Source organism: Bubalus bubalis, chromosome 16 (genome assembly GCF_019923935.1).
Source record: "Bubalus bubalis isolate 160015118507 breed Murrah chromosome 16, NDDB_SH_1, whole genome shotgun sequence".
In the NCBI taxonomy this organism is placed as follows: domain Eukaryota; kingdom Metazoa; phylum Chordata; class Mammalia; order Artiodactyla; family Bovidae; genus Bubalus; species Bubalus bubalis.
This window is the reverse complement of record NC_059172.1, coordinates 79,774,801-79,787,250: the sequence shown is the minus strand read 5'-3', so window position 1 is coordinate 79,787,250 and position 12,450 is coordinate 79,774,801. Positions and strand designations below refer to the sequence as shown.

Genomic DNA, 12,450 nt, shown 5'->3' with positions numbered 1-12,450 from the left:
AGGCTGAGTTGATGGGGAGATAGAGAGATCCCAGAGGCAAACTTTTGCTACCTTCCAAAGTTGAAGTCTTGACCTTCACGCTACCAACGTGAAGGATGTGAGGAAATTTGCCCCTGGAATCTCTCTCCTCAGTTACAGAGCTGGAATTAGAAGCCTAAAGATCTCAAGTTATAGAAGTAAGATCTCCGTCTGTACAACACAGAGAACAAACATCAAAACATCATGATGTTATAAACTTTTCCTTTCTAAACGTGGAATCTCTACACCAGGTCTCTAGGGAGTTAGATTCAGCCTACACAGTATTCTATTCTAGCAAAATAATTTTATTTATCTAACTTCTTAAATTTAGTTTTTTTTAAAAAAGATTATTTTACCTCTAAGGAATATGAGGAAAGTATTATAGTGAAAGTTGAGAACTCCCTAAAAATGCATTTTTAAATTATTTTAATATTATAGATGTTTATTATTTCTCACACAATGCCTTATTTTATAAGGTGGATGGAAGTTGGAGCTTATTTATTTTGAAGAAATGTACTCTGAATTGTCTGAGTGAGGGATGACTCTGATGTCAGTTGACCCATGGATGGGTTAGATATTAATTGACCCATTGTTGGTCCTAGAATAAGGTCATATTTATTTTTGAGATAAATCAAAGGATGATATCAACTGTGAGTCACACAAAGAATTTCGTATTCACAGAGCCTGGCCTAAGGGCTATATAAAGAGACTCATTTAAGGAACTTGCATTGGAAAGGAGCAGGGTAAATTGGGTTAAGCTGTTCAGAAGAAGTGTAGAATGAAGTTTCTTCTGTTGATACTAGCTCTGCAGGTTGCTGCTTCTGAAGCTGCCCCGCTGACTGACTATCCAAGCCCTGAAGAAAATGACGTGGCATTCGCTCAAGTAAGAATTGGCACTATAGAATTTATCTAGCCTGATTTTTGTCTTTATTTCACTGACCTGTTTTATCCTGAAAGTACTAGTTGAAAACTGTTTTAGGGAGCTATTGGATTTTAGCACTGTTTTGTTGTTGTCTTATTTTTATTTATTTATTGCTGAAGAGGAATGTAAGAAAAAAGTGTCTGGGAAGAAAAAATTTTCCTCTGCTTTTCTAGATTCTTCTGGCTGGTCTAAAAATTAAATTGATATGAGACAGATTAACAAGAGAAAATCAAACAAAAGTTTCATAACATCCATATATGTGAGAGATTCAAAAAAACTGAGTAACTCTCCAACATGGCCAAACCCTTGCCTTAAAAAGGCATCAGTGTGCAGCCGAGTTATAAATACAGAACTCCAACAGAAACCTTTCTACATAATGATGTATCAATAAATGTATTTTTTCCAGAGATATTTGGCAAACTTTTATGGCCTCGAGATGGAAACAACTCCAATGACAAAAATGAAAGTCAATAGGAATGTCATGGAGAATAAAATTCAGGAAATGCAGCAATTCTTTGGGCTAAAAGTGACTGGGCAACTGGACACATCTACTCTGGACATGATGCACAGACCTCGATGTGGAGTGCCGGATGTTCAAAATTTCCAACTATTTCCAGGGCGGCCGGTCTGGAAGAAACGTCTTATCACCTACAGGTAACATCATAGCCAAGTATTTTTCTACTTTCCCCTAGGTCTGTGTTCTAGAAACTTGAGCCAATTAGATACAGCTCTAAATCTGGAAGTAGATAGGAAGCATCCCTCGATTATTAACACTACCCCTGTGTTAAAATAGTGTCTCTAGAAGGGAAAACCGTTCGCTCAATGGAATTGTTGGGCTTGCAAGTCCAGAACAGAGTAGGAAAGCCATAAGTAAAAGAAGAATGAAGCTGGATCTAAAAAGAAGCAAGAGAAAGTTTTATAGACTATTTAGATGGATAAATGAAGAAGTCTGGGAGCAGGGGTAAAAGGCATAAGCCTCTACAAATGTAAATCCTTCATAATGGTGACCTGTAAATAAGTGAGTAGAAATCAAGTTAGATTCTGTTTAAGAAGTAAGGTTCCCAAGGATAAATATTTCTGTAGATGAAGCAGGTTTTTCTCATCTGGACTACTGATTTATGGAACCATTCATTCTTGAATGATGCTAGCAGAAATGAAGTATTGTAATAAAACAAAGTTAACACATGGTTTCCATGTATTTTCCTCTTTTGTTCTGCTGGTAAAGAATCAACAATTACACCCCTGACTTGAAGCCTGAAGATGTTGACGATGCCTTCCAGAAAGCTTTTCAAGTATGGAGTGATGTGACCCCCCTGAAATTCAGAAAGATTCATGACAACAAGGCTGATATCATGATACAATTTGCATTTCGAGGTAGAGAACTTGGACTTATGTCATCTGTCTCATTTGGCGTGACCCAAGTGGCACAGTAGTACAGAATATTCTTGCCAATGCAGGAGATGCAAGAAATGCGAGTACAATCCCTGGGTCAGGAAGATCCCTTGGAGTAGGAAATGGCAACCGTCTCCAGTATTCTTACCTGGAAAATTCCATAGACAGAGGAACCTGGCAGGCTACAGTCCATGGGGCCACAAAGAGTTAGACATGACTGAGCATACACTCACACACACACACATAACATGTGTAGAAAGACTAATTTGCTTTTTCTTTTTTAAAAAATAAGAACATGGAGACGCCTATCCTTTTGATGGCCCATGGGGAATCCTAGCCCATGCTTTTGCACCTGGAGCTGGTCTTGGAGGAGATGCACATTTTGATGAGGCTGAAACCTGGACTAAAGGACACAAAGGTAGGCTCCCCAAGCCCTCAAAGAATTAGCAAATCCTAACAAATTCTAAGTTATATCCTGTTTTTGAAAGGCCACATTCTGAGAAAGGATTATAAGGACAGGAAAACTTTTTCTGATTACAATTTTGACACTGAATAAAATTGTAGCACTGTTTCCACTTCACCCTCTATAAATGGAGTATATTGGACTAGATTATTTTAAAGTTCATTTCCAAGAATCTATGAAGATAAACTAGTTTATTAGTATATACTCAGGAACCTTAAGAACCATAGTATGGAAAGAAAAAAGCCATTATTTAGGGGATCAGTTTTTGGCAGTACAATCCATAAACTCGAACAAATACAGATACTAACGCTGTATATGCCAACAATCCTAGAACAGTGTGATCATTTGCATAATTCATTATATGCCAACAATTTCCTAAATTCAGAGTGGCATAAAAAGATGAAGTTTTAGAGGATTTAGAGATCTCTATAAAGAAATACAAGGTTATGTGGTCAGGTAGTCTCTTGTGGTTTGGAGATAAAAACTTCAAAATGCCCCATTGATCATTTAATACCTTGTGTGTACTTACAGAGGGGATAAAACTCATCATCCATCCCAGACAGTTGGGGGATGAGGGTAACAAACATCCCCTGTTATTTGGAGAAGTCACTATGCACTGGAAAATCCAAGGCTTCACATGGGAAGCTTTCTTAATATTCCTATCGGAGATTCTAGACTCTATGACTGACTATATATGGAAAGGAAGTAAAGAGAAATTCATCAAGAGTATGCTCTACTCAGCACCATCATCTCCACCCCCAGCTGACGTTGCTTGCATTGATGGCAATATTTTTATAGACCAGAAAGGCTATTTGTTTTCGTCTGACACATGGCCTAAGGCTTATGAAACCTTTGATTAAGAAGAGAACTTTTTTTTGTTGTCAAAAGACAAATGATTAGGTCCTGGCTGAGCCTCAAATCCTCAGTAGATATGTTACATTTGTGCAAATTTTATCCAAAGGCATTTTGGGTTTGTAATCTTTTCATCTGACAGGAGAAAGGTGCTGATTAGCCTGGAGAATTTTTAAAATTCTAAAGAAACTTAGGAAAGTCATTTAATACAGACTTTTACAGATAGAGAAAAGAAAAGGTTAGAGGCTACCTTGTGAAAAAGCTGGGACCAGACCACTTATTCCCTGGGTCCTATCTTAGCACGATGTATACTTTCTATTTGTCCATGTTGCCTTATTTTAATTTGCTTAATTCTAAGCTTTCAAAAGACTGAATTATTTATGAAAATTCTAATTTAAAATCCTTATTCTTGACTAACTTTGATACAGTAAATTCTTTTTCTTTTTGACACAGTAAATTAAATGAACAATTCCCATAGTCTTTACTGAGTTTCTATCAGGGTGTTAGGTGATGGAGGTGCTTAGATTCAGAAATGAAAAGGGCACAGTCTTGCCACTGAGAAATACACAATCTAAAAGGAAACAGAACACAAACAAAAATCCATTATTTTGAGATGAGAACCAATAGCGATCTTTTGTACCAAGTAGTACAGGAATTGAGAATAAGATAAATTCAGGTTTAGGCTAAATTGTAAAAGGTTTTGTTTACTCTTCCCAGTCTTATGCAGAGTGGAGAGAATTAGTCTTTGCGTCTTCTTTCTCTGTTTCGTAGAAGTGAAAGCATCTCTGAATTTGTTACTGGACCCATGTGTTACAGGGAGTGCTTGGAGGATCCGTATTCTTAGAGATCCCTCAGAGAGGTGTGAACTCTTTGCTTATCTTGGGTTCTAGAGATTATTTCAAGATCAGGCTCTGTAGCTAAATGGTGTGTGACCCTGGAAAGTCACTTCTGAGCTTCCTTTTGCTATAGAGAAAGAAAGAAAAAAATGAAGGCATTAGACTATAATGAAGATTTTTTTAAAAATCAGGAATTTTCAAATCTTCTGAGAATTAGGAAATCTGAGAGAAAGGGCACACCCTTGTCTCTTACCTACAAAGATACAGCCTCTGGGACATACAGAAAAAAAAAAATAACAGTTATAACTATAATGTGGTAGTGTAAATATGTCTAAAGTATAAATATAGTCTCTTTGATTTCATTGGGAATCATGTTTAGGAAAAGGGTGTCCAAGAAATTTTTAGAGCCAAGAAATTTGGATGTAAATCTTGGCTCTGGCACTTGATTTGTCATTTAATCTTGCTGATACTGTATCCTCATCTGAAAATAGAGAACAAAATGACTTCCTTTTGGTTGTGTAAGTATTAGACATAATGTGGTGTTTTTCTCAGTGACTCACAATACTGTACCTTAATATGGATTTAAGATTTGAGCTTTGTAAAGGAAGGTTACCAAAGACTTTTCTATATCCAGTGAAGCCTGATTAAGAGAAAAGCAGAACAAGGTCATGTGAGTTGAAAATTATTTAGGAGCAATGAACACAGCTGTGAGTTATTCCAGAAGTTTTGACAATGGAACATATTTCATTTGAGAGTGCAGCAGTCCTTAACCAGAGGCATACACTACCGCGTGTAAAGCAGACAGCTAGTGGGAACCTGCTGTATAGAAGAGGCAGCTCAGCTTGGTGCTCTGTGGTGACGGAGACGGCTGGGATGAGGGGATGGGAAGGAGCTCCCAGAGGGAGGGGACATATGTATGCATATAGCTGATTCACTTCATTGTACTGCGGAAACTAACACAATATTTTAAAGCGACTATTTTCCTGGTGGCTCAGACGGAAAAGAGTCTATCTGCAGTGCGGGAGACCTGGGTTCGATATCTGGGTGGGGAAGATCCCCTGGAGGAGGAAATGGCAACCCTCTCTAGTACTCTGGCCTGGAGAATCCCATGGATGGAGGAGCCTGGCGGGCTACAGTCCATGGGCTCGCAAAGAGTCGGACACGACTGAGCAACTTCACTTTCACTTTATATCCCAATAAAAAGAAAAGAAAAAGAATATGTGGAAACATTTTTTTGGTTGTCAAAACTAGAGGGGAGTGTGCTACTTGAATTCAACGGTAAAACTAGAGACTTATAAAGATCCATAATGCACAGGACAACCCTGAGAGCAAAGAGGAGTCTGTCCTATAATGTCGACAATGCCAAGGCTGAAAAAGCTTGCTCATGAAGGAGGAAAGTGAGATATTTCTAAAAGTTTCCCTTTTCATGGTGTCAGATGTTGTGTCATTGTTCTATAGATGCCAATAGATTTCACTGGTTCTCTCTTAGGCCCAAACTTGTTCCTAGTTGCTGTTCATGAGATTGGCCATTCCTTGGGTCTTGGCCATTCCAGCGATACACGTGCCATAATGTTTCCCAGCTACAGAGATGTCGACTACAGGATATTTCGCCTCTCTGCTGATGACATACATGGCATTCAGTCTCTCTATGGTGAGTTGAATTTCTTCACCATTTTGCCAAATAAAGAATTTTGCCAAATAATTTATTTTGCCAAATAAAGATACTCATGAATAATCTCATACTATCAGCATTTGGATAAACATTAAGATTTATCTTCTCTTTGAACCCCATGAAAATTCTGTGAGGTATAGGCAACATAGATATTATCTTCATTTATGGATGAGTACAAGGGGACCTAGTGTGTTAATGCCTGAGCCAGAGGTAAAACCTGAGTCTTCTGGTCTGAAATCTGTTCTTCCCATCCAGCATACCATTGTCTTTTGAAGAAGGCATATGGAGAAATAATCTAACCAGAACAGGAGAACAGAGTGATCAGATTTTTATTCTCTACAATGTTGCAACCACATGGAAGGGGAAAATATTTGTTGTATTCCTGTGAATGTTATAGAAAACATAATTGCTTTTTAAGTATTTTTCATCAAGAACATTGAATGTTTTAAAGAGTGTTTCTTCATCTTCAAAACTAAAAGGCATTTTTTTTTTCTAATGCTTCTTGAAATGTACTTTCAGGACGTCCAGATAAACACCAAGTTCCATCAAATCCTGACAGTACAAACCCAGCTGCTTGTGACCCCAATATGAGTTTTGATGCTGTTACTACTGTGGGAGATAAAATTTTTTTCTTTAAAGACTGGTAAGATCATTTCACATCTAACAAATATTAAAGGCTGATCCCTTAGATTTTTTTGTGTGTGAGAGAGAATGGTGAAACGTGATTTACAAACGAAGTAGATAAAATCTGTGAGTTGGAACTTGGACTTGATTCTGAAGGCAATGGAGAGATCTTGAGGATCTTGAAGCAGGAGAGCAGTGTGATTATATTTGTTTTAACTAGAAAACTGACCTGTAAAAATGGATCTGTGGCAAGAATCTGGGTTGGGGACAGATAAAACAGGTAGCAAGGATGTCAGACTATTTTAATCATGCTGATAGATTTTAATTAAGATGGTCAAATCTGGACTTAAAGCTGTGACAGAGTACCAGACTCGATTCTTGATTATAAAAAAGAGAATTCCAGGATGATGTATGGTTTTTGTCTTAGAACATATATTGAACCAGATATTGGATGGGTGGGGCAGTGAAGAAAATTAGTATTTGATAGATAGAACAAATATTCCCCATTATTGAGTTTATGGAACTGAGATACTTGAGGTTGAGTTGACTTCCTTTAGGTTACAGAACTGGTGCCTGGGCTGTGAGCTCAGACTAGAACCTGGATACCTTGGTTCCAAGCTCCATGTATTTCCATATGCCAGTCTGCCTGTAAGATCATTGCTAGTATTGGAGGTGATTAAAATCCTCTGCATGTGGTTCTCCTACACAAATGCCCATAGAATAGAATGTGAAGCTACTGGAAAGAAACATGAAGTTCTTTCACAGGTCCTTCCCTTTTCATGGTTCTTTGGTCTACAGAGATCTTTTAATGTGTTAAATGTTTCTTGTCAGGTTCTTCTGGTGGAAGCTTGCTGAGAGTCCAAAAAGCAGCGTTAGTTTAATTTCTTCTTTAGGTCCAAACCTACCATCTTACATTCAAGCTGCTTATGAAATTGCAGACAGAAGTCATGTTTTTCTTTTTAAAGGTAATTCCAATGTTTAGTTTTGCTATTGAGTCTACTTCTAAGGAAGAGAACAAATTAAGGAAATAGTACTACATTTAAAGAACTTTTAAAAAGGCACTCCAGATTTTTATTAATGGAGGCTCTGAAATATAGCCCCAAATAGGGTAAATATACTTATGTAATATGTAAAGCTTATTGCAAAATTTTATGAAATATAAGATGATAATACTTTGGGAAAAAAAATACAGAGCTATAGAAGGTAAACCATGTTTAAGAACAGGAGTAATATATTTTGAATCTATGAAATAAGAATGATGTTTCTTGTGCTGAGTCAGTATTTCTATTACTCTTTCTGTATGATTACAGTGTACCCATTCTCTTTGTCTTTACAGATGACAAGTACTGGTTACTGAACAATTTGAAACCGCAGTTAAACTATCCCAAGAGCATACATTCTTTGGGCTTCCCCTCCTCAGTGAAAAAAATTGATGCAGCTGTTTTTAACCCACTTTTCTATAAGACCTACTTCTTTGTAGGTAACAAGTTTTGGAGGTGAGCTTTAATGGTTGATGATTTGACCCCTAAGATTTGTGAAACAGTCAGGGAATGGGATTTTTCAGAAGACAGCTTTTAATCTAAATTTTAAAAAGCCCTTGATTTTTCTACAAGAGGGATCAAGATAATATAGCACTGGAACAGTTGTTTTAAACCTAATTCTTTTCTCTGTACTGTTGGTTTATGATAGGAGATGACAATACATGTTTTAAAAGGAGCACTTTAAATAAAATGTCATGTTACTAATCACAGTGGAAATGAATTGAAAAAGAGAGGTGTCGATGTATGAGACCTAGTATTTGCAGTCAGTTTGCAGGGCGTATGCATTTTCAGATTCCTTTCTGGAAATGTTGGACCCCAAGGAGACAGAATGAGGGAACCATGCTGTGAGTGACAGCAGGTTGTTCCAGGTCTTCACTAGCTGGAAGTTAGAGAGTCAGGCTCTAGCACGGGCAGAAGCATTCTGGCAGAGCGGGGAGAGTGCTTGACTGGAAGTCAAGAAGCCTAGGGTTTGAGTCCTAATCTGTGAATGGTTTAGGTCCTTGGTTTTCCTATGGGTACAGTTTAAACTCTTTCAGAAGAGAATAAGGCAGGTTTTGTGATTCATAACCATGAAATATCAAGCTTAATGTCATGAAATCCATATTTTGATGTAGTTTATGCTGGTTATTTCTTTGCTCAGGTATGACGAGAGGAGACAATTCCTGGACCCTGGTTATCCCAAGTTGATTACTACATACTTCCCAGGAATTGGCCCCAAAATTGATGCAGTCTTCTATTACAACAGTAAGTGGATTGGGAAACCATGAAATGAATGGAAAACCCTTATTAAAATACTGGATTATAGAGTCTTCAAGATCAGAGAAAAGGGCTCCAAATTGGAAGAGAACGAACTTTGCAGTTCTCCAAAGGCCACAGAGAGAAAATCTGCAACTTTTTGGCTCAGAATAGGTGGGCCAGAAGAGTGAGGTGGCATCAATGATGGATTTATACTTGGGTGGTCTGTCAGACAGGGAGCAGATAATTCTTGCCACTTTCATATGTCTGAGTCTCTGGGATTTCCATCACATCAAGCTGCACAGTATATGTAAGCGAGCAGATAGCAGTCAAGGCAAGCAGGAATCTTTTATACATTTTTATGTCCTGAGTTCTTTAACTTCCTTTCAGTCCCTTCCACCCTTCATGGGTTCTCATGGACTGAGTCTCAGGGTGGGATGAAAGAAGTTTGAATTTATTTGAATTTGTGTTTATGAATGTCTTCCAGCAAGGTCAGGCTAAGCAAGATATCTGTGGGTCAAGATATTTTGGGTTGTATTCCTATCCCCATGTTTTATTTACTTTCCCCATCAACACTTCTATGTACCCTACCTGAGTTCACTCTCCTCTCTTCCATTCTGAATTCTCCACCTGGAGTGTGAATTTTCAAAAACATTTGCATTTTTAAGAGTCAGTCTTAAAGACCGAACAAACTTCTCATTAAAGATAATAAAGATATTTATGGTGAAAAGACTAGTAATAGGTAGATATCTGAGGGCAGGATATCTAATCAAGAAATCCAACTTCATAATCTTGAATTTGATCTTGTTTAATCTAGGTTATCTTTTTTTTTTTTTAAGAATGCAATCAGAGAATTAAAATATTTCTTTTTTTTTTTTTTCATTTTTAGGACACTACTATTTCTTCCAAGGCTCTATATTACTTAAATATCATGTCCTAGCCCAACGTGTCGTTGAAAGTCTGAAAAGCGGTACTGTGCTAGGTTGTTAGTGATGATATAATTACTGGTGTTTGTCAGTTCACTTCAGTTTAAAAAGTATTTATTATATACTTGCTATGTGCCCAGTACCATGTATGGAGATATGTTATCATAAGGTAAAATCTATGAACCACAGATAAATGACTATATAGGCAAGTGATTATATAATATATATAAGATTATTTGATTTTGAAAATGCTCATTGTCAGTTTTTATTGAACTCTGAAGAGATACCTTCAAAGGCCAAAAGAATATCTTGGTTCCTAATATCCTTGAACTGACCAATTTTAATTATTTCTTTGGCTTAACTAAGTCAAGAAATGATTAGTCTCTGTAACCACTGTATGTTTCAGCAAGGGTATTTTAATTATTTGGAGGTAAAGGCAGAAGGAGAAGAGGGCAACAGAGGATGAGATAGTTGGATGGCATCAGCAACTCCATAGACAAGTATTGGGCAAATTCTGGGAGATGGTGAATGACAGGGAAGCCTGGTGTGCTGCAGTCCATGGTGTCGCAAAGAGTTGGATACAACTTGGTGACTGAACAGCAACAACAAAAGTAGACTATACTTAGAACTTTTTAAATGACAATTAATGAAAGTAATATATAAATAAATCATATAATTATGGTGATAATATAATTTTATTCTATTGTTTGTGTTGACTTTTCTGTTATCTTTTATAATATATGTATTGCTCAAATAAAAACTTGAAAGAAAGTATTTGGTTTTTAAGAATTTTTTTCTTTAAAAACAGAATATGTGTTTTGAAAATAATTTTGGACCTACTATTAAATAATAGTTGGACTTCCCTAGTGGCTCAGACAGTAAAGCATCTGCCTACAATGTGGGAGACCTGGGTTTGATCCCTGGATTGGGAAGATCCCCTAGAGAAGGAAATGGCAACCCGCTCCAGTACTCTTTCCTGGAGAATCCCATGGATGGAGGTGGGCTACAGTCCATAGGGTGGCAAAGAGTTGGACACGACTGAGCTATTTCACTTTCACTTTCTTTCTTTCCACTTTCACTATTGAATAAAATGTCTATTACTGCATAAAGGGGTGAAAGAGAGATAAGGCAACCAGAAACAGGAAAAAGTCATATTTGTTTTGGTCACTTGCCTAAAGCCACCTGAGTCTTTGGTCTCAAATCTAGACAGCATTCTCCAGACCACAAACAACCCCAAGGACCACCTGCAGTGCATGACCTTGAGCCTGGAGAGAAAAAGGAATGAAATGCGAACTTCCCATTTCAGTAAACTTTTCATCACAGTCACGTCAGGTTTCTCTTAACACACATTCTCTCTCTCTCTCTGGATTGCACATATATTAAAATACGTGCACTTAACATATGCACATAATCACTAACAACTTATGGGTTTGTGGAACGCTCGTAGTTTTCTATGTATTTTCACATCATTGCTGACTGATATATTCAAGATCTAAGAAATGGTCAAGCCTATTTCAACTCAGGAGGAGGGCTTACAAATAGCTGAGAAAAGAAGAGAAGCTAAAGGCAAAGGAGAAAAGGAGAGATATACCTATTTGAAAGCAGAGTTCCAAAGAGTAGCAAGGAGAGATAAGATAACCTTCTTCAGTGATCAATGCAAAGAAATAGAGGAAAACAGTAGAATAGGAAAGACTAGATATCTCTTCAAGAAAATTAGAGATACTAAGGGAACATTTCATGCAAAAATGGGCACAATAAAGGACAGAAATGGTATGGATCTAACAGAAGCAGAAGATATTCAGAAGAGGTGGCAAGAATACACAGAAGAACTATACAAAAAAGATCATCTTGACCCAGATAACCATATGAGATCACTCACCTAGAGACAGATACCTTGGAGTGTGAAGTCAGGTGGGCCTTAGGAAGCATCACTATGAACAAAGCTAAAGGAGGTGATGGAATTCCAGCTGAGCTATTTCAAATCCTAAAAAAATGATGCTGTTAAAGTGCTGCTCTCAATATGCCAGCACATTTGGAAAACTCAGCAGTGGCCATAGGACTGGAAAGGATCTTTTTTCTTCCAATCCCAAAGAAGGGAAAGGCCAAAGAATGTTCAAACCACTGCAAAACAGTACTTATTTCACACTCTAGCAAAGTAATGCACCAAATTCTCCAAGCTAGGCTTCAACAGAATGTGAATCGTGAACTTCCAAATATTCAAGCTGGATTTTGAAAAGGCAGAGGAGCCAGAGATCAAATTGCCAACATCCTTTGGATCATTGAAAAACAAGAGAGTTCCAGAAAAACATCTACTTCTGCTTTATTGACTACACCAAAGCCTTTGACTGTGTGAATCACAACAAACTGTGGAAAATTCTTAAGGAGATGGGAATACCAGACCACCTTACCTGCCTCCTGAGAAATCTGTATGTAGGTCAAGAAGCAACAGTTAGAACTGGACATGGAACA

General features: G+C 37.5%; 1 protein-coding gene across 1 annotated transcript; it reads left to right on the top strand.

The window, feature by feature from the left end:
• Nucleotides 1-749: 749 nt before the first annotated feature.
• Nucleotides 750-10,753, top strand: MMP12 (matrix metallopeptidase 12). Its single transcript, XM_006063063.3, has 10 exons — nt 750-901; nt 1,347-1,594; nt 2,166-2,314; nt 2,625-2,750; nt 5,973-6,134; nt 6,675-6,798; nt 7,611-7,744; nt 8,116-8,275; nt 8,961-9,064; nt 9,945-10,753. The coding sequence occupies exons 1-10, from the start codon at nt 797-799 to the stop codon at nt 10,043-10,045; spliced, it is 1,413 nt and encodes a 470-aa protein (XP_006063125.3). The 5' UTR covers nt 750-796; the 3' UTR covers nt 10,046-10,753.
• The last annotated feature ends 1,697 nt before the right edge of the window (nt 10,754-12,450 follow it).

What these genes read in the sequence shown, in the direction of transcription:
- MMP12 (XM_006063063.3), top strand. Translation starts at nt 797, where the DNA reads ATGAAGTTTCTTCTGTTGATACTAGCTCTGCAGGTTGCTGCTTCTGAA. An exon ending in GATACAATTTGCATTTCGAG is followed by an intron (nt 2,315 to 2,624) that starts GTAGAGAACTTG and finishes TTAAAAAATAAG; the next exon opens with AACATGGAGACGCCTATCCT. An exon ending in TCATGTTTTTCTTTTTAAAG is followed by an intron (nt 7,745 to 8,115) that starts GTAATTCCAATG and finishes TTGTCTTTACAG; the next exon opens with ATGACAAGTACTGGTTACTG.